The sequence below is a fragment of the Apium graveolens genome, unplaced genomic scaffold (genome assembly GCF_009905375.1).
Source record: "Apium graveolens cultivar Ventura unplaced genomic scaffold, ASM990537v1 ctg8594, whole genome shotgun sequence".
Classification (NCBI taxonomy): Eukaryota; Viridiplantae; Streptophyta; class Magnoliopsida; order Apiales; family Apiaceae; genus Apium; species Apium graveolens.
The window spans coordinates 50,892-69,920 of NW_027421312.1; the positions used below are offsets into that span (position 1 = coordinate 50,892).

The following is a 19,029-nucleotide window of genomic DNA, read 5'->3' on the forward strand; positions in this document are numbered from 1 at the left end:
TTTCTAGTATTTTAGATAATAAATTTGGAATTTTATAATTTTAATAACTAATAATTTTAAACTTTGTAATTATTTAATTTTATATTAAATAAATTTCTTATAATCTAGATATAATATATAAAATACTAAAATTTATAATTTTTTCATTTGGTTGCGCTAGCATTCAAGAAAAATGTGTACAATTCAACAAACAGTTAATTTTACTTGTCGAGCACATATTATTAACTTTTACGTGTCAATATATATAATTAAGGAGTTGGACACCTGTCGCTATATTAAAAAGCCGTGTGTTTTAGCAATGCCACGAACATTAATTCTATGCCGCCACGTTCTTAGTTCTTTTTTTTCTTTTTCCCCAATTTGCTATTAATTTCTATAAATCTTTTTCTTCTAGCTCATTTCCAAATGTCTTAAGTTTGTACAATTATTATTTCCCGATCTATTTCTCTATCCAAAACTCTCCTTTCACATTTTTTTACAAAATTAGATTTTGATTCACATATAACTTCAACTCTTCAACCACTTATCAATTTTATCGTCCCCAGAAATATCATATCGTGCTATGTTGTTTGCTATTTCTTCCTAAATTCTTAATTTTTTCTTTCGTCTTCGCCTTATTATTCTAATCATTTCAAGATGTGGATATTTTTTCAAGTCAAATCGGTAAGTTATTGCATACAATGGTTTTTAGAATATAAATTCTACAATTTTATTTAAATAGATGGATTCTTACTATTTTCAAGCCAACGAGATAGAATCGAAACCAATTTTTATGCTTTTCTTTTTCAAAACGTAAAATTTTCCCTTAAAATTATATTTATAGAGTGAAGAGAAATCTAATCCCGATCCAAATCATGTATGTATATATTAAAAAATTATGTTTGTTATTTATTTTAACTTCGAGTTTCGGTTTGGTTTAAAGTTTGAACAAAATTTTACTATTTTTTTTTTGCAAATTTCACAAAAGATCGGATCGAACTAAAATTTCATGGTTCATAACAGTTTTTAATTTACACTTCGTAGTAATAGATAGATCAGGTACAAACGATCTATAAACATTAGTCGATAATTCTACTGTGGCACAAAATTTTAAATATATTTCATAAGATTTTCCTTCCCGAAATGTTGGTATCCGGTATTTTTAAGCTCTTCAACTTGATTAAAGATTTATATTTTTTGAAAATATTGATTTTCATTTTCTAATATACCTCTATTTATGAATTTGTTGCAGCAAATAATGAAGAAATTGCTCCAAAAAAGATCGAGTTGCACCTTCAATGACTTGCTTTTGTAGGTAATTTATTTTATATTTATAAAATTTACATAATACTTGTGGACAATTTTTTAAAAGTCAATCATACTCAATCACGTCAATGCATCATGACTCATGAGTAAGTAGATTTTAATTTGAAAAGAGTACTATGAAATTTTATCAAATATGTTGTAAATAATTTATCATGCTTTCCTAGTATTTAATATATTTTAATGATACTTAACTGAGTTATATCTTTTTATCTTTAGTAAAATTAGGTTTCGGTTTAATAGTTTTCATCTTAAATTATTTTAGATCTTTTTTATTTGATGAGGATTTTGGTAAAATTAATAAAAAAACTGAGTTTGGGAGTCCTATAGTGCCTTAGATTTTATTTTCATCTGTGTTGGACTTGGATTGTTTGTTAAACTTGAATGAATTTTGTGAAACTTATTGAATGGATGTTAAATTTGAACACATTAAAAGTATATGATAAATTGCAAATATATTTCTTTATGAGAAAATGTCTTCTATTTAAAATGGGTCTTTTTTTTTCTCTTTTGATAGTAGGTGGGCAAATTATTTTTCCAATGAACTTGAAAAAAAAGTGGATGGGTGACAAGAACCTGTAAATATGTTTCTCAGGAGAAAATTTCAGCTATTTGAAATGTGACTTTTTTTCTGTTTGGATAAGAGATTTTATATATACATATTAAGGAACTTTTTGATAAAATGGGGATGGGTTACTGGAACTTGATGATCATAAATAATGAAATGATTTCAGGACCTTCAAGCGAAACACTTCCGCAAGTGTGAGACTCAAATTACGCTTCAATCTTTGGGTTTCCGCTTTAACTTTTAATTATTAAATGTTTATTTTATATGAAAAAATTATATTTACTCGCATTTTATCATAATACATTTAATGTCAATAATTTATTATAAAATTACACCATTAATTAAATTAAATCGATTATTATAAGGAATACTGATTGGTAAATCGCTTTTTGATAATGCATATTCCCTAGATGCGTCTCCTCCCAAATAAATTTGTTTTTCTTCAGTTGATATTCATTTGTCAAATGCCAATATATCATATTTTCAGTATACTTTTTTAGGTTTTCTTATAGCTTGTAGTTTTTACATCATCCAAAAACAAATTTTGCAGTCAAAGATTGCAGCTACCTCTAGCGAGGAAATGCATATCCATCAAAAGTTAGTTAGCAGATAAGTATAGATGACTGTGGATGATTAATTGCTTTGTCACTATGTCCAGCTGTCCAAAAATCATGCATAGCTAGTAGTATATAACGTATTCGCAGAGTACATTGTAGATCACACTAGTAATCGAGAAGAAATTAGAGCAAAAATGATGCACCTGATGAGTTTTTCTTCCACAGCTAAAAAGTTAGCGATATGGATTGCACTAATTTTGCTACTAATTAGTGTACACAGCTAATTTCTCCTGGTAATCAATTTTCATCGCCAGATTTATGTAATTCACACACTTCAGTATAGGCTTTGGTTTTTATCATGCTGCTTCATAATATGTGTACACTATTGAAATGATCATTTTGGTTTCAGTGTCTGCAATCGGAGTTAATAAGCAATTTGCGGGCTGTTCTATGAAATGCAAAGAGTTGGACATGAACTGCAACGACGAGTGCAAAGACTCAGGATATGCTGCAGGAGTTTGCCTACCACCATTCAGGGACTGTTGTTGTTTCTTCTAGTAGTTAAAATCAGGGACTGTTTGTTGAAGAATAGTTATCAGAGATGGTGTAGAAGAAACTTGCTAAATATTTGTAAAACAGTGGTTACAAGCTTACTCCTTTGTTCATACTATTGTATTCACTTGACACATACGCTTGAACCTGGATGAAGTAATATTTGATAAAGTAATAACCTCGCTAAAATTATATTTTTCTCTGGTTCCAACATAATGAACACAGTGTATTTTTACTCCCGATAAATTAATAAACTCACTAAATTAATATTTTCTTGATCACAACCATATTACTCCAAAGAAGTTTTAACTGCACTATGTCTGTGAAAAGAAAAGAAATAACAGGAGTATAGAACTGCAAAAAAAAGGTTCAATAATCATAGCTTTTTAGTTCAGCTGTACATCTAGCAATTTATGGATTTTCAAAAAACTGTGGTTAATTGTTTCTAGACGATGTAGATAGAGTTTGGCAGAATTGAAGCATAGTTTGATTCAGACCCATTATATTTCCTTGGATTTATGCTAGATTTTAAAAGTTATAAAACAGTAAATACACGAGTTTATGAAATCCTTCGAAATCAAATAAGTTTTTAAAATATGACAAAAATTTAGAATAATTATTAAATTTCAGATTATATATCCAACATTTTTGAAGATCTTTTGAAAGCTTGAATATTGTTGAAGTTATTAAAATCTTGATTTAATATTACCGGATTTTGGAGTAAAATCCTGTAATATATTGAGATTTAATGTTACAGGATTTTCTGCAGGATTTTGATTTGTCCATATAGTTGTCCATAGCTCTATATATTGAGATTTTGGAGAGTCTTTTGTTGATCACACTAGTATTTACAAGTAGATAAATAGAACTAAAATGAAGAACATGAGTTTTTCTTTCATTGCTAAGAAACTTGTGATATGGATTTCACTTGTTCTGCTAATCGTCTCGCTTGGTATGTATGTTCATCACGAATCAAATGTCTACAGCACATAAGGATGAACATATCTCAGTATATAAATAACAAACTTAATATCCAAGAATGTTTTTAAAATATCGTTTTGCAGATGATGATTTTAATGAATAATAATAATTGCGTACTAGACTACTAGTAGTATCTGTTAGCTTCTTAATCCTAATATTTGTAATTATCTTTTCGGTTTCAGTGTCTGCAATTAGAGAGAAAGGGCGTGCTGGGCAATGTTTTGGAAGATGCGCGAGCTTGGGGATTGATTGTGGCGAGTTATGCAGAGACTCAGGGTTTAGTGGAGGAGGTTGCATTCCACCATTCAAGGACTGTTGCTGTGTTAATTAAGGCTCAAACAACTTCTCATTTAAGAATGTGTATCGAAATTATGTGTTAATGTAATGGCTTTTAAATTAAATAGTAAGAGTGTGTTCAACCTCTCATTACTTCACTAGAAGTGTAGTTAAATTATTAATTACGACAATAAACTTTCTATGATCATTGCTGATATCAGTTCAGCGGTACATTTAGCAGTTTAAAGTAATTCTGGAAGTAAAGCTTTGGCTCAACATAATCTGCAAACCTTACAGTACAGTGAACTAAAACGTCGAGACGTTTACTATCTTTGCAGATTGTACAACTGATAGTTTTGGATGCTATTGAGAAAGAGTCTTAGCATTGTATGAGATGCTTCAACAGGAGGAATTAAGAATTCGAAAGACAAAAGATCTGTCACTTCATAGATGCTGCATTGATGATCTACACATTTTCCAGCAAATTTGGTGTCGAGATCATGGTGCTCGAATCTCTTTAAGTAATAAGCTACTAATATTGAATCTGAGTGCATAGACATGTTGTAAGGACTAATCAGCAAAGACTGCAATGGAGTATAACAAATATAACGCGATGACAACCAAGCTGTCACTCTCTTCGGATATTGACAGAGTACAACTGATAATATAACAGATCCACACAAGCAGCCAGCTAAGCAGCAACAGAAGTTAGTTGTAGAAAGTAGTGGTGCTGATAGGTGTTGGATCATATTTAAGAGTCTCTCTCACCCATTAGTTTGTTAGAGTTGTATATTTTCAGTTAACAAATACAATATCACAGTTTGTATAGTTTACTTACTTATTGAACAAGATTCCATTAATAAATTTCATCTTCTACATTTCAAGCATTCATATATGTGAAATCATGATTTCTCATATGGTATCAGACATCTTTATAGTAGAGAAAGGAAATATGTGTTCACAAAAATGAACATCTCTAGAGACAAAAACTTTTCTAGTTTCAAGGTTCAGACTTTGTATGCCTTTTGACCGAATGGATAACCAATAAACGAGCAGCAAATTTATCCTTATGTGGACCGTATCAGTAGCATAACAAAGTGTTCCAAACACTCTCAAGTGATCATATGTAGGAGGTGTAGAGAACAGAACATGATAAGAGACATACCATTCGTAATTGTATTGGTGTTTTAGCAGTCAAAATGCAATCACCCCAAAAAGAGACAGTAGTGAAGCTTGAAGTCTGAGAGCTCGAGCTGTGTTTAAAAGAGTTCGATGCTTCCTCTCCACAAACACCATTTTGTTGTGGAGTGTAAATGCGGCTCTTTATGAGATTATACCGAGGGTAGCTAGCTGAGTTTGCAGATTATTACTAAGGAACTCAGTTCCATTATCTGAGCGTATATTTTCACCGAACACTGAAACTGTTTGGAACGTAGGCAATGTAGTTCAACAAAAGTGTAGCTACTTGGCTTTATCAGAAAAAGATAAACCCATGTTGCACGAGATTTATCCTCAACAATTGTGAGAAAATAACTACAATTACCATGAGTGTTATATTTATACGGACCCCACACATCAACATGTATACAGATTGAACAATCAGCACTAGTTGTTATGCTATGGTACAAAAGGCAATCGAGACTGTGTTGACAAATGACAAGTATCACAACTATTGAAAGAAACATTGTTTTGATACATTGTTTTGGGCAACAAAGCCATAGAAGAAGCAGATGGATGCCCTAATCAAGCATGCCATAACAGGAGATCAAGAGTACTGGTAGAATTATTACAAATGGCATTACAGCTAGACACAACTTTAGGAGACTTGGAGACAGATTGATTCAGAAGATAAAGACCGTCTTGAAGTTCACCAATCTCAATGGTCTTCTTCAAGATATGGTCCTGAACAAAACAAACATCTTTGGTGAAAAAAGATATCACAGGAAGAGAGTTTAGTGAGTTTGGGAACTGATAACAAATTATAATTAAAACTGGGCACACTAGAGTACATCAGTAAGAACTATATTTGAGTGAAGAGATACAGTGCCAAGTATGAGTGACAGTTGTGGAGTGACCATTAGGAAGATGCAAGATAGAGTTACAGATTGCACATTAGTCAATAAGTGCAAGTGTGGAGTGATATGATCAGTGGCTCCTGAATCAAGGATCCACTTATTACAGTCTAACAATTGGGTGTGATTTGTGTGACACACCAAATGTAAAACACTTACCAGCTAGATGAGTTTGACCAATAGCAGAACAACCAACAGCAGTGCTCTGTCCTGAATGGCTTGCATTTGATGAGAGGTCCTTGGGCTAGACTGAATCATGTGCATAAGCTGTTGACATTGAGCATTAGCAGAAACCAGTTAGAGCACCGGTAGTTGGTAGTAGAGTCATTAACTTCTGATCCTTCATTGACATCTGAGGTCACATATGAAAGCATGAGCATTCTGATATTAGCAGCAGCCTTATAACCTTGAATCCTTGGCTTAGGTTTAGGTTTTCATATAACATGTGCCATTCAGGGTATCCATGAACACAAAAGCACTTTTCCTTGTTGTGTCCATGTCATATGACACACTTCACACATTTGATAGTTATCAGCACTTATTTTCTGCTTTGAGTTCTTAGAGAAATCTGTTACCATAATTACCATTGGCGTGTTTCACAGCTAAAGCCATGGAATCAGCTGAAGAATTACCAGAAATACATTCTCTCTGGTTCTCTTCTTGCATCAAAATACTATAAAGCAGCACTCAATGTAGGCACAGGAGTCATTAATAGGAGGTGACCTCTGATAGGAGTATATTGATCACTTAAACCCATCAGAAACTGACATAGCTTTGTACTTTTGCAAAATTTGTCAAGGTTTTCATTCACTGAACATGTACATTTTCCGCAACTACATCTACTCCTCTTCAGACTCCTATCACTCCTATTGTATCACACATACCTGCTAACACTAGACCGTCTCGAGTTAAAACTGTCCCAGCAAAGTTTAAAGACTATGTTGGTGTTCCCCATTTAACTTGTGTCAGACTATTGATCGTTTTTCTCCTTCATATCAATCTTTTATAGCAAATGTCACTATGTCCCTGAACCAACATCTTATAAGATTGCTTGTCAACATTCGTTTTGGTGTACAGCCATGGCCACAGAGTTGGCTGCTCTAGAAGCTAACAATACTTGGAAAATAGTACCACTTTCATATGGCAAGAAAGTGTTAGTTGTAAATGGTTATATAAAGTCAAGTTAATCAAGATGGAACCGTGGAAAGGTAAAAGCAAGACTTGTGGCTCGGGGTTTACACAGACAGAAGGATTGGATTATTTTGACATTTGCACCGGTGGCAAAGATGACTACTGTGCGGTTTTACTCTCTTTAGCAGCTGTTAGTAACTGGTCAGTCACTCAAACTCAATGTCACTAATGCATTTTTATATGGTGACTTAGAGGAGGAGTTATATATGGCAATACCTCAAGGCTACACTATTCCTGCAAGTTTGCAATTTCATTCTTCTATCCTCTGGTATGCAGATTGATAAATCCCTTTATGGTCTGAAACAATTCCTCATAAATGGTTATCAAGTTCAGATCAGTTCTCTTGAACTATGGTTAAACAAGCAGACTCTGATCATAGCCTATTTGTTCTTATGAAGTCTCAAAGTTTTCTAGCAATTCTGGTCTACGTGGATGACATATTGGTTGTTGGAAATCATCAAAACATATCAGTCTTATTAAATCTCATTTGGCCAGTCATTTTAAAATTAAAGATCGGGTCCTATTAAATATTTTTTAGGCATTGAAGCAGCCCGATCTGACAAAGGAATTTATCTTAATCAGCGAAAGTATACATTGGATATTATTAAAGATGTTGGTTATGAAAAATTTCGGTATTGCAACACTTCCATGGAACAGAATCACACTCTTCTCAGTGATGTTACTCACCTTCTATTCAATCTGCTCCTTATAGAAACTAGTGGTAGAAATCTACCTTACTATCACCACGACCAGATCTCTCATATTCTGTCCATGTGCTTCAATTTATCGCTTCCCCACGACAGTGTCACATGGATGCTGCTTTGAAAGTTGTTAAATACTTGAAACACACTGTTGGAACAAGGTGTTTCTGTCAGAACCAGTCCTTTGCAGCTCAAAGCATATGCACATGCTGACTGGGGGGCTTGCCCTCTTATCGACAGTCATTTAACAGGCTACTGTGTTACCTTAGTGATTCTCCTGATATCATGGAAATCTAAAAAGCAGCAAACCGTATCAAGATCCTCTGCAGAAGCAGAGTACAGGGCCCTTGCAGATGTCTGTTGTGAAGTAACTTGGTTACTTTCATTATTTTGAACTTGGAATCCAAGGCTTAAGCTGTAGCTATATATTGTGATAATCGTTTGCACTTCACATAGCTGTCAATCAGTCTTTCACGAAAGGACAAAACACATTGAGATAGATTGTCATATAGTTAGAGAAAAATTACAAAAGGGTATGATCGTTACTTCTCATGTGGCTTCCAAGGATCAGCCTGTAGATTTGTTCACTAAGGCAATTCTCTCTTGTTTAATGACATATCATTTGTCCAAGCTAGGAGTACTCAACTTGTTCACACTTCCTCACTTGAGGGGGGATGATAATATAACAGATCCACGCAAGCTGCCAGCTAAGTAACAAGCTTACATCAGTAACAAAAAGTTAGTTATGCCAGCTGTAGAAAGTAGTGGTGCTGATAGGTGTTAGATCATTATTTAAGAGTCTCTCTCACTCATTAGTTTGTTAGAGTTGTACATTTTTCAGTTAACAAATACAATATCACAGTTTGTATAGTTTACTTGCTTATTGAACAAGATTCCATTAATAAACTTCATCTTCTACATTTCAAGCTTTCATATATGTGAAATCATGATTTCTGATAACAACAAATATAACGCAATGACAACCAACCTGTCACTCTCTTCAGATATGTAAAGTAGCAACATGTTTAAAATCTCAATGTGGATTTGTGGTACAGATTATTTATATGAACAAGTGAGTTACGAGAAAATTCATGAATATATTAATAATCCTAACAACAAAAAATCAAACGGGGGACGTGATCTCCTGCATTCAAATGTTAAATCTCGAAAATTTTATGCATATAGACGAGACCAGCACCGATTAAACATACCCGGATAACCTTTTCTAATTATCATGTTAGAAGTTGCAAGTAGTATATCATTGACAAATATGATCTGAATCTAAGAGTTCTCAAATGTGTTTTGTATGTGTCACATTTGATTATGTTTCTCTAAATGAACACACATAAGTGTACAAGTACAATTACTTCCCCTCATTTGCCGGGTCATTTTATTAATTTTATTTGAAAAATAGGTTAATCTTTTCCTTGACCCTTAAAACTTCCCCTCATTTGCCCGGTCATTTGTGCGAAATTTTGTAACCAGTTTTGTGGTGTACCACCACGTAGGGGTTCCAAAATCAGACATGACCTGAAACCCGACACGAACCCAACCCGCAAAATACGAATTAGGATTGAGGATTTTGACTTTCGGGTCGGGTTCGGGTTGGATAAAAATTTACCCAAAAAAATCGGGTCATTTTCGGGTTGACCCGAAATACCCGAACCCGACCTGTTTATTTAAATAATTAATATATATTATATATGTATATAAATGGTAGGTTATATTTTATAAATTATTTGTAATATTGTGTTTTATTAAATTTTTATTTTTTATATTAATTTGGCATAACATTTTAGTTTTGTAATGATGTAAATTAATTTTTTTAATTTTAATTTTATTAATTTTTTCTAAATTTTGGGTTATTTCGGGTCAAACAGGTCAATTTCGGGTTACTCGGGTACCTACCAGGTCGGGTTCGTGTCACAATTTTTGAACCCGTTTCGGGTCGGGTCGGGTTCGGGTCAGACTAAAAAAAATCAGGTACATCCAACCCGACCCAAAACCCGAAATTGTCACCCCAGCACCATCGATAACAAATTAGCGACTATGCTAGCCTAAAACAAAATTTGTCACTTTAAATTTTCGGCATTATTGGGATTTGTTGGCTTCTTTGTTTGTTTTTCCTGAATTTTTTATTTCAAATTTTCGGCATTATTTTGTCGGAGAAATAATTTTTACTACCTCCGTCTCTCTCATTTCTTTACAGTTTTTTTCACATGCTTTACACGCATTTTAAGACAACTATAAAGTATATCTCCGTAATTTATTTTTAAAATTTTTTTTTGTATAAAAATTTAAACATTATATTATTATTTAGAAGAAAAAAATTAAAAAATAAAAATTATGCAACTACATGTAATAAGAGCATTAAAGTGTGTGTCGAACCCCCGTCCCCCAATATAAAGAATTGAGGGGGACGGAGGGAGTATTTTTGTTTGATTTTTAAAAAATTTTTTTAGAAGTTAAAATTTTCAGATATAAGTTATTTTCTGACGCATAAACGGAGCCTTAGTATTAGTATTTCTATATGATAATTGTTTAGTCTTTTACTCCCTGTCCCTCCCAATTGTCATCGTAGAAGAGTGTTCGACACGTATTTTAAGATGAATATAAAGTATAGTTCTTTAACTTTAAAAAAAATCTGAATAAAAAATTAAACATTCTATTTTTATTCAAAAAAAGAAAATTTTGAAAAAAAAAATTATAAAACTATACTTTACATTCATCTTAAAATGCGTATCGACACTCTTTCAGAAACGATGCGTGTCGGACATTCTCAGAAACGATAACAATTGGATAGGACTGGGGAAGTATAATTTAAAAACACGACACTTGAAAAAAATCATAATTCGAAAATGTAACAAATTTTGTACCCGAACTCATTTTATGTCTATGTTCATAACTAAATAATGACATAAAAAGAATTCATCAGATAAATTGACGTGTAAAGTACCAAATTAGATATATACTATCTTAAAAGAATTTGTAAAAAACAAAATATTATGTCAAAATAGCATCTTAATTTATATAAAGCTATCAACCACATTCTCCATTCTACCCCTCATAAAAACATAACCAAATTTCATATATGTGTGTACATTTCTCAAAGCTTCATTTTCCTCTCCCTTTGCAATGAACATGCACAGGTAAGATTCTCTTCTGTTCGGTTTCGAGTTCGAGTTTCAGTTTAAATTTCAGTAAAATATATTAGTACTCAATAATTTTCGAGATTTTTGAGATTTTCGATGAAATTAATTTAATTCGAGTTGTTACATTTTAATTCAGGTGCATTGCAATACCCGGTGCATCGAACCACGTCTACGATCCCCGAACCCGAAATATAAAATGGTTAAACCGATTTTTCGTGTTGTCTCGTGGCGCATCCTTAGCCATCGACCCTTTATTTTTGTTTGCCATAACATCTAGTCCCGGTCCCAACCCGTGCATATATATTGATGGCACTATGTTACTATTTGCCACCTTGTTGCGCACATGCGTCGATGCGTTTCATGTGATGAATCTCTGGTTAAAGTTCAGGCTTGCTTACGTGTCCAAGGAGTCATTGAATGTTGGTAACGGAGAGTTGGTGTGGGATGCACGCGCCGTCGTGAAGCACTATGTTGGGTCGGTTAAAGGCTTTTGGTTCGACTTGTATGTCATATTTCCGGTCCCGCAAGTAAGTTTTTTTTCGCTAATTGATAACACACGGACACTCTCAAAACTCTCAAAAGAGGTCAACTCTTAACCTCCCGCAAGGATACAAGAGAGACCAATAGTTGGTTGGCTTACATTTGGCATTTACGGTCTTTTTTGGATTTTGTATATCTAATTTCTTGATTTTGTCGCATTAAATTAAATAATTTTTGAAAATTTTTACCCCACTAAATGCTCGATCTATCCCGAATTCATTATAGATAGTCAAATTAATTAATTTTTGATCGAAAATTTTAAAATATATGTAATTTTTGAATAATATAAGTTTTTTAATTGATTTAATATATGTGATTTTATCAGAATTTAGTCAATTCGATTACAAGAAAAGTATATTGGCGAATTCGGTGGGACAGAGGAAATATATGATTTTAATAATACTTTTTACAAAATTAGTTTATATTACTCCCTGCCTCCCTAAAAACGTTTCCTCTTTGTGTTGGACACGTTTGCGAATACACACTTTTGATCGTTAATATCTTTAAATTTGTATTAGTATTAAATATAAAAATTTCACTGTATTAAAGTACTAATAAATACGAATCCAACAAGATCACTCATAACTATGTTTGATATTATATTAGACGTAAATTAGTAGTCAATCGTTTACCGTAAACAGTACCGAAAGTTAAAAGAGGAAACATAGATTGGGACGGAGGGAGTAGTAAATAGGAGTAATAGTCAATTTTACAAACTGATTGTGGGGCCGAAGAAAATGGACTAAAATTAGCTAAATTTGGAATTTAGGTGACAAATTGTATTTTTCGAGTTACAAGCAGTGATGCAGATGATCCAAATTTTAAACCTTGATTCTTGCTTTATCTGTAGCATTAAAGACACTTTGCTTCTTATCTCTTAGACGTGTTTACGTGGAACGTTAGAGGAAGGCCCTTTTCAGGATTTAAATTATTTATTTCGGCAATTTTTTTACGGAATAAAAATGTTTGGTGATACTTTTACAGAAAAGTTGAATTAACAAATGTAGTTACTGATTTTGTTTGTAAACTGCAGGCTCTGTACTGGTTAATGTTGCCAAAACTGCTAAGAGAGCAAAAGGTAGAAGATGTAATGACTGTAACTCAGATAATCTTCTTGCTGCAATTTTTTCCTAAGCTGTATCACAGCTTCTATCTAATGCGAGGAGTGAAGAAGGTTACAGGCTACATTTTCGGCACTGCTTGGTGGGGTTTAATCCTCAATCTCATTGCTTACTTCCTCGCCTCACATGTATGTAAATGCCTGCAGCTTCCTCTTTATGAAATTAATTTCATTTGTACTATTTGTTTAGTGTTTCTGCTAACTGTTGATTAAGTAAGTGTAAGGACTTGGAAGTTGGAACTAGATTCTTAAATGTTGTACAATGTGATGTATCATGAAAAATTAGGTGTCAGGGGGGTTCTGGTATATACTATCGATGCAACGTATAGCAGAGTGCTTAAAGAAACAATGTCATGAAAGCAAAGAATGCAGTGCACTTGCTTGGACTTGTCCAAGTGAGATTTGTTACAGCAGTTATAAAAATCCGTGTGTTGAGAACTCCGCGATGAAGGCCAATTTCACAACCTGCATGGACCAAGGTGGAGATTTTCCCTATGGAAACTATGCCTTTGCTCTGCCTCTCATTGTTAAGAATTCTAACATGGTAAAACTTCTCTATTCCAATCTCTGGGGACTCATGGCTCTCAGGTATATTAGAACATACATTATACATATGGTTTCGGGTAATTAGTTTTGTTTTCCTTCATTAACTCTGTATGGTTTTATGTTTATAGCACTATGGGAAGTAATTTGACACCTACGAGCCAGTCAATTGAAGTAATTTTCACCATAATCATGGTGTTGGCAGGCTTAGCACTTTTTACCTCTCTAATTGGGAATATACAGGTGATCGTATTCAAGATTAAAATAGACTACTCCTTTCTTTGTGTTGACAATGTAAAAGAATTTATTACAGAATTTAAGTTGACTATATGGGACTGGACTACTAATTAGAGAATATTATCTAGGTGTTTTTTCATTCTGTGACGCCTAGACGGAGACAAATGCAATTCAGATATAGAGACATGGACTGGTGATGAGACGAAGACAACTACCACCAGAGCTGAAGCGAAGAGTCCGTTATGAACACGAAAGATGGAAAACCATGGGAGGCCAAGATGAATGAAACTCATTCAAGATTTTCCTGATGGATTGAGAAGAGATATCAAGCGTTTTCTCTGCTTGGACTTGGTGAGAAAGGTTAGGCCTGGTCTATGAGCTTATAAGTAACAAATTCAGTAATCAAAATAACATTAAATTCTTTCTCTTTTAGAGAATTCAAGGTAGTCTAAGGATGACAGAAATATAATCAGTTTAAGACCTAGAACAGTGATCATGCTAGTATCCTTTAATCATTCAGTATAATATCATCTTACGGAAGTTGAATGTGAAGACATTGTATTGGTCTGTTTTATTACTGACAGAAGACAAGTTCTTAAGAAATCTAACTGTATAAAAGAAGAAATGCTAGATATTACAAGTGCAGATTGGTTGATCAATGGGCTTGTGCGCTTTTTTTACTTCACATGATTGCAACTGCGCAATGCGCAAGTCTTGTGAAATTGAAATGATTCAATCTATCTTATGCATTATGTAACTGTACTATTTCTTTCTCTTTTTGCATAAAACGCATATTCATGACAATAACGTTAAAATGAACATATATGCAAATTTAATATGAGTGGCGCGTCTTAACAATTAGCCTTTCCTACTTAATCACACTTGTGATAGATGTCTCCAGGCCTTACAGTCCCTGATAGTTGGAGTTTGTTCATTTCTTATTTCTAACTATATACTTGTGAACTGTTACCTGGCACAATTCTGAGATGGATTTGTGTACCGTTATATATCAATAAAGGACTCCCTTTTGATATTGCAGGTACCGCTGTTTGACAACTTGGATGACCTGATCCTTGACCACATCTGTGACCGGGTTAAACCCATGGTCTACTCTAAAGATGAAAAGGTGATCCACTAAAAAAATATTTAACCAATATGATCAATCCAGTTTGTAATATCTTTATTAATGTATAACATTCACAGATTCTGAAAGAAGGTGAACCAGTACAGCGTATGGTGTTCATTGTAAGTGGTACTGTTATGAGAAGTCAAAATATCACAAAGGGCATGGTAACGACCACTTCAATTGAACCTGGTGGCTTCATAGGAGATGAACTTGTTCCCTGGTGCCTTCGTATGCCTTTTGTGGATCGTTTCCCGCCTTCATCGGCCACATTTTCTTGTGTGGAGCCTGTTGAGGCGTATGGTCTTGATTCTGATCAGCTTCAATATATAACAAATCATTTTCGTTACACATTCTTAAGAGGCAAACTTAAGTACAAAACAAGGTATTACTCATCTAATTGGAGGTCTTGGGCTGCTGTCAATATCCAATTTGCATGGAGGCGATACTTGCTGAGGACTAGAGGTGATCATGTGAATCGTATCGCAGTAAATGGTGGTGGCAGTGATGGTGCAAGCACCAGCAGTGACCAAAAACTCCGGCATTATGCTGCAATGTTCCTGTCTCTTAGGCCAAAGGACCACCTCGACTAATAATAATTATTGTCATCAGTTGTGTTGGGCCTGGATTATTATGTGAATGTAATAAAGGAATATTGTAGAATTTTTGTTCTTTAAAAAAATTTAAAATTACATAAAAATATTTATCAGTTCATATATACTTTCATTTCTGTTAAAATTCCTGTTGATTATCTCTTTAGCTATCCCAGTTAAGGACATAGAAATGTAGATATTTATGCACTTGTGCAGCTGTTTTAAATATCACAATGTAATATTATGTCATGTGTCTTCAAGTGCAGAACAGTTGATTTTATCATTCTATGGTTGTCAGGTAAACCCGATCCTGTGTATCTTATCGATCAATTCAAGAATATCTATATATGCTAAAACTGTATAACAATTTTCTTTATTTCAGTGTCTGCAACTATAGAGAAATGGATTGGAACATGTTTCAGAAATTTTGCAGACTCCGAATTGTCTGTGATACGTTCTGCAAAGCCTAAAATGCTCGAGGAATTTGCCTTCCACAGCCAAAAACTATTGCGCCTCTAGGTTAGTTAAGCTGTCGTCTGAGATTATGTATCAAGCCATTCCTATATATCATTCGTTACTCTAATAAAATGTTATTCCGTATTGACAGCCATTTATCTGCTAAACTCCTTATAATTACTACTAGTCTGCAATTAGTATTCTAGTATTTTAGTTGTAGTAGGTTTTCTTAAACTGAAGTTAATGATGAAAAAATAGAAAAATGAATCTATGGGACGTTATTATGCTTTACAACATTGCAGTTTGGTCGACTGTCACTCTGAATTACAGTTAAAGTGTAGATTCCAGCTGAGGAGAATGACTGGAAAATTAACCAAGATTAACTAAAATCAGAAATTAATGAATTTCTTAATGTTAGCAAAGATGTACTAGTAGAATAGTATGTTAACAGACCAACTCATTGTATAGTTGCCAATGATCTGAAATAGCTACATAGATTGCATTTCGAGTCTATTTGCAGGTCACACCAGTACTTGGAGAAGCACACAGACCAAAAATGGAGAACATGAGTGTTTCTGTCATTGCTAAGAAACAATGCAAGAACAATATTACAACAAAGTCAAGCTTATATATGGTGAAGATAATTGAAATAGGAAATCATGAATCACTACGACAACGATAGTATTTCGAGCAACCTCTGGTATAAGGATGAGACTGTGGAGGAAGACAACCATCACTTTTCGAGTAAGATTCACCTCTGCCACCACCATTGCAAACAGGCTGATCTCTCTTCAAAGCCCCTGGTGATATATATTTCTTTGTTTCAAGAAACCTCCTCAGGCTTATATCTTCCTCTATATTCAAACTCTCCAAGCTTCCGTTGAACTCCCTAGACGATTCGTCTAACGAAGAGTTTGCAGCAAAGATCATGCCTGAAAAAGGTTTGATTGAACACAGCAGAGTTGTAAGGACTAGAAAGAAGCACAGAGCAGTGTTGTTGGTATTTCTTCTCATATTTACTAGTTGATTTGGCTTTTGCAAACATAAAAAAAGAGAGTATTGCAATTTATTAACTTGTGTTTCATTTCAAATGTTACTTAGTGCTGTAGTGGAAGACCCACTAGAAGAGTCTTAACAACTAAAGGAACCGCACTCCACCTAACATTTCATAATGTTCAATAGAGTGAAGAACTTATTTTGTTTTAGTGATTGCATTCAGTAATTTCTCTAATTTCCACACAAATTCAAACATAGTTTCTGCTATAATTGTTGTAACATAGCATGGACCTCGAATTTTCGATGGTCAAACATCTACTGTAAGTATGATCAAGTGTTTACTTGCTATATGCTGAGACGGTGCCCAAGGTTTGGAAGATTATTTGCGAGAAGAAAAAATATGTAAAACAGATGTATTAAATGTAACATTCGAATTACATATTATGATCCACAGCCACTTATCAGTGATACATCAAGGATCAAACCAGAAGTTGAGTCTTATTAATGAAAAGAAACAAGAAACTTAAATCCAAATGTCTGAGGTGCAGTCACCACCAGGATATCTCATCTCATGTGCCAAGGAAGGACCGTCAGGTTCCTTTCCAAAGTCAACGAAAAAATCGGGGTTTATCTTCAGACCACCCTTCTCAGTGTCCACGTCGATCTGTAATATGTGGGATCCTTTTTCTATGACCTCCGGATAGAACTGCTTGTCCCATTGGCTGAAGAGCGAGTTTGTGGCATAAAGCCGCTTCCCATCTAAACTCAGCTGAATCATCTGAGGTCCGCCTCTCAATCGGTTTCCCTACATTATAAAGAGAGGAAAATTACTATTTAGTTTTACAAGGTTAAACAATGGCATGAGCTTCATTATAATGAATTGCCATATAGTTATGGCGGGGCTGGGAATTTTGGTGTTGCAACGCTTATGAGAAACAAAGTAACTAAAGAGCTTGTTACTATAAGATATACTGAAAGAGGACACAATGTGAGTGTCTGCGTCTGTGTGTGTGTGTTGCTCAGAAGCTGGTAATAAACAGCGGCATGAGCTCCATTGTAATGGATTGACATGTACTAATGGAAGCCCGTGTAAGACTTTAGTTAACTTATCTTCTGTTTCAACAAGATGAGACTGGAATGTGCATACCTTGACCTCTGGAACCTCAACTTGGTAAGTGCTACCATCTTCAGCCTCGACAACTACAGGGCTTCCTTTCTGAATAAGACCTCCGACCCAAACTTGGCCGGCCAGTACAGGATTCTTAGGATCCTCAATATTGTATTGCCTAATATCTCCATGAAGCCAATTCACAAAGTAGAGAAATCGATCATCAAGAGAAATCAGGAAGTCAGTTATTAGCCCAGGCATCTCAGGAAGAATCCAGTTCTGTACCTTCAGTGATTTCACTGATATTGCAACCTGAAAGGAGAATAAAATAATTTTAGTAAACTCGTGCATTCTATTTCTCAACGAAGAAGAAAAACGAATCTAAAGGAACTGAGCTTGCCTCATGGCCCCATGAACCATCTGCAGTCTTCGAAAAGCGTATCATGTTGCTTGTTAAAGCACATCCAACATACCCTGTATCCTTAGATGGGTCATGCAGGAACCTTATCTGTTAACCAATTCACAAGCAGTAGTGTTAGTCATTCGAGTAAATATAGGAGTTGGGAGATGGAGAATATGTACCTAATATAAAGGCAGGGTGAGTTATAATATGGGAAAATGAAGACAAAATTTAATACACCCACCTCCAAGGGAAGAAGCCCTTCAGACCCAAGATCAATTGTCTGCTTAATTTCACCCCCAGGCCAGCTATAAACGTGCAAATGGCGACCATATAAACCATCAGAAACATGTTGCAGGTTGAAGCCTTTGGTGAAAGCAGCCGGGGCTCCCCATGATGTGCTAATCATAGTCCCATGTCTCGGTTGGTACCAGAAATCATAACCAAAATTTGGGTTTTGTCCTTCCTTCTCCCACCTGATGAGCAAAATGAAAGTTGATACTTTCAGCATATGACGACATGTTGATTTAATCATACAATATGTGGTTTTCTTAATATGAG

The 19,029-nt window shown here is 34.4% G+C and overlaps 1 protein-coding gene, 1 long non-coding RNA gene and 1 pseudogene across 2 annotated transcripts; 2 read left to right on the forward strand and 1 right to left on the reverse strand.

The window, feature by feature from the left end:
• The first annotated feature begins 527 nt into the window (after positions 1–527).
• On the forward strand, positions 528–4,416 carry LOC141705143 (uncharacterized). The gene is made up of 3 exons (XR_012568223.1): positions 528–663; positions 1,232–1,294; positions 4,143–4,416. It is a non-coding gene; the product is annotated as an uncharacterized LOC141705143 (long non-coding RNA).
• Positions 4,417–11,332: 6,916 nt separating this feature from the next.
• Positions 11,333–15,583, forward strand: LOC141705144 (cyclic nucleotide-gated ion channel 2-like; annotated as a pseudogene).
• Positions 15,584–17,357: 1,774 nt separating this feature from the next.
• On the reverse strand, positions 17,358–18,991 carry LOC141705145 (selenium-binding protein 1-like). The gene is made up of 4 exons (XM_074508215.1): positions 18,713–18,991; positions 18,469–18,576; positions 18,108–18,380; positions 17,358–17,765 (listed from the first exon to the last, which is right to left on the reverse strand). The coding sequence occupies exons 1-4, from the start codon at positions 18,977–18,979 to the stop codon at positions 17,484–17,486; spliced, it is 930 nt and encodes a 309-aa protein (XP_074364316.1). The 5' UTR covers positions 18,980–18,991; the 3' UTR covers positions 17,358–17,483.
• Between the last annotated feature and the right edge of the window lie 38 nt (positions 18,992–19,029).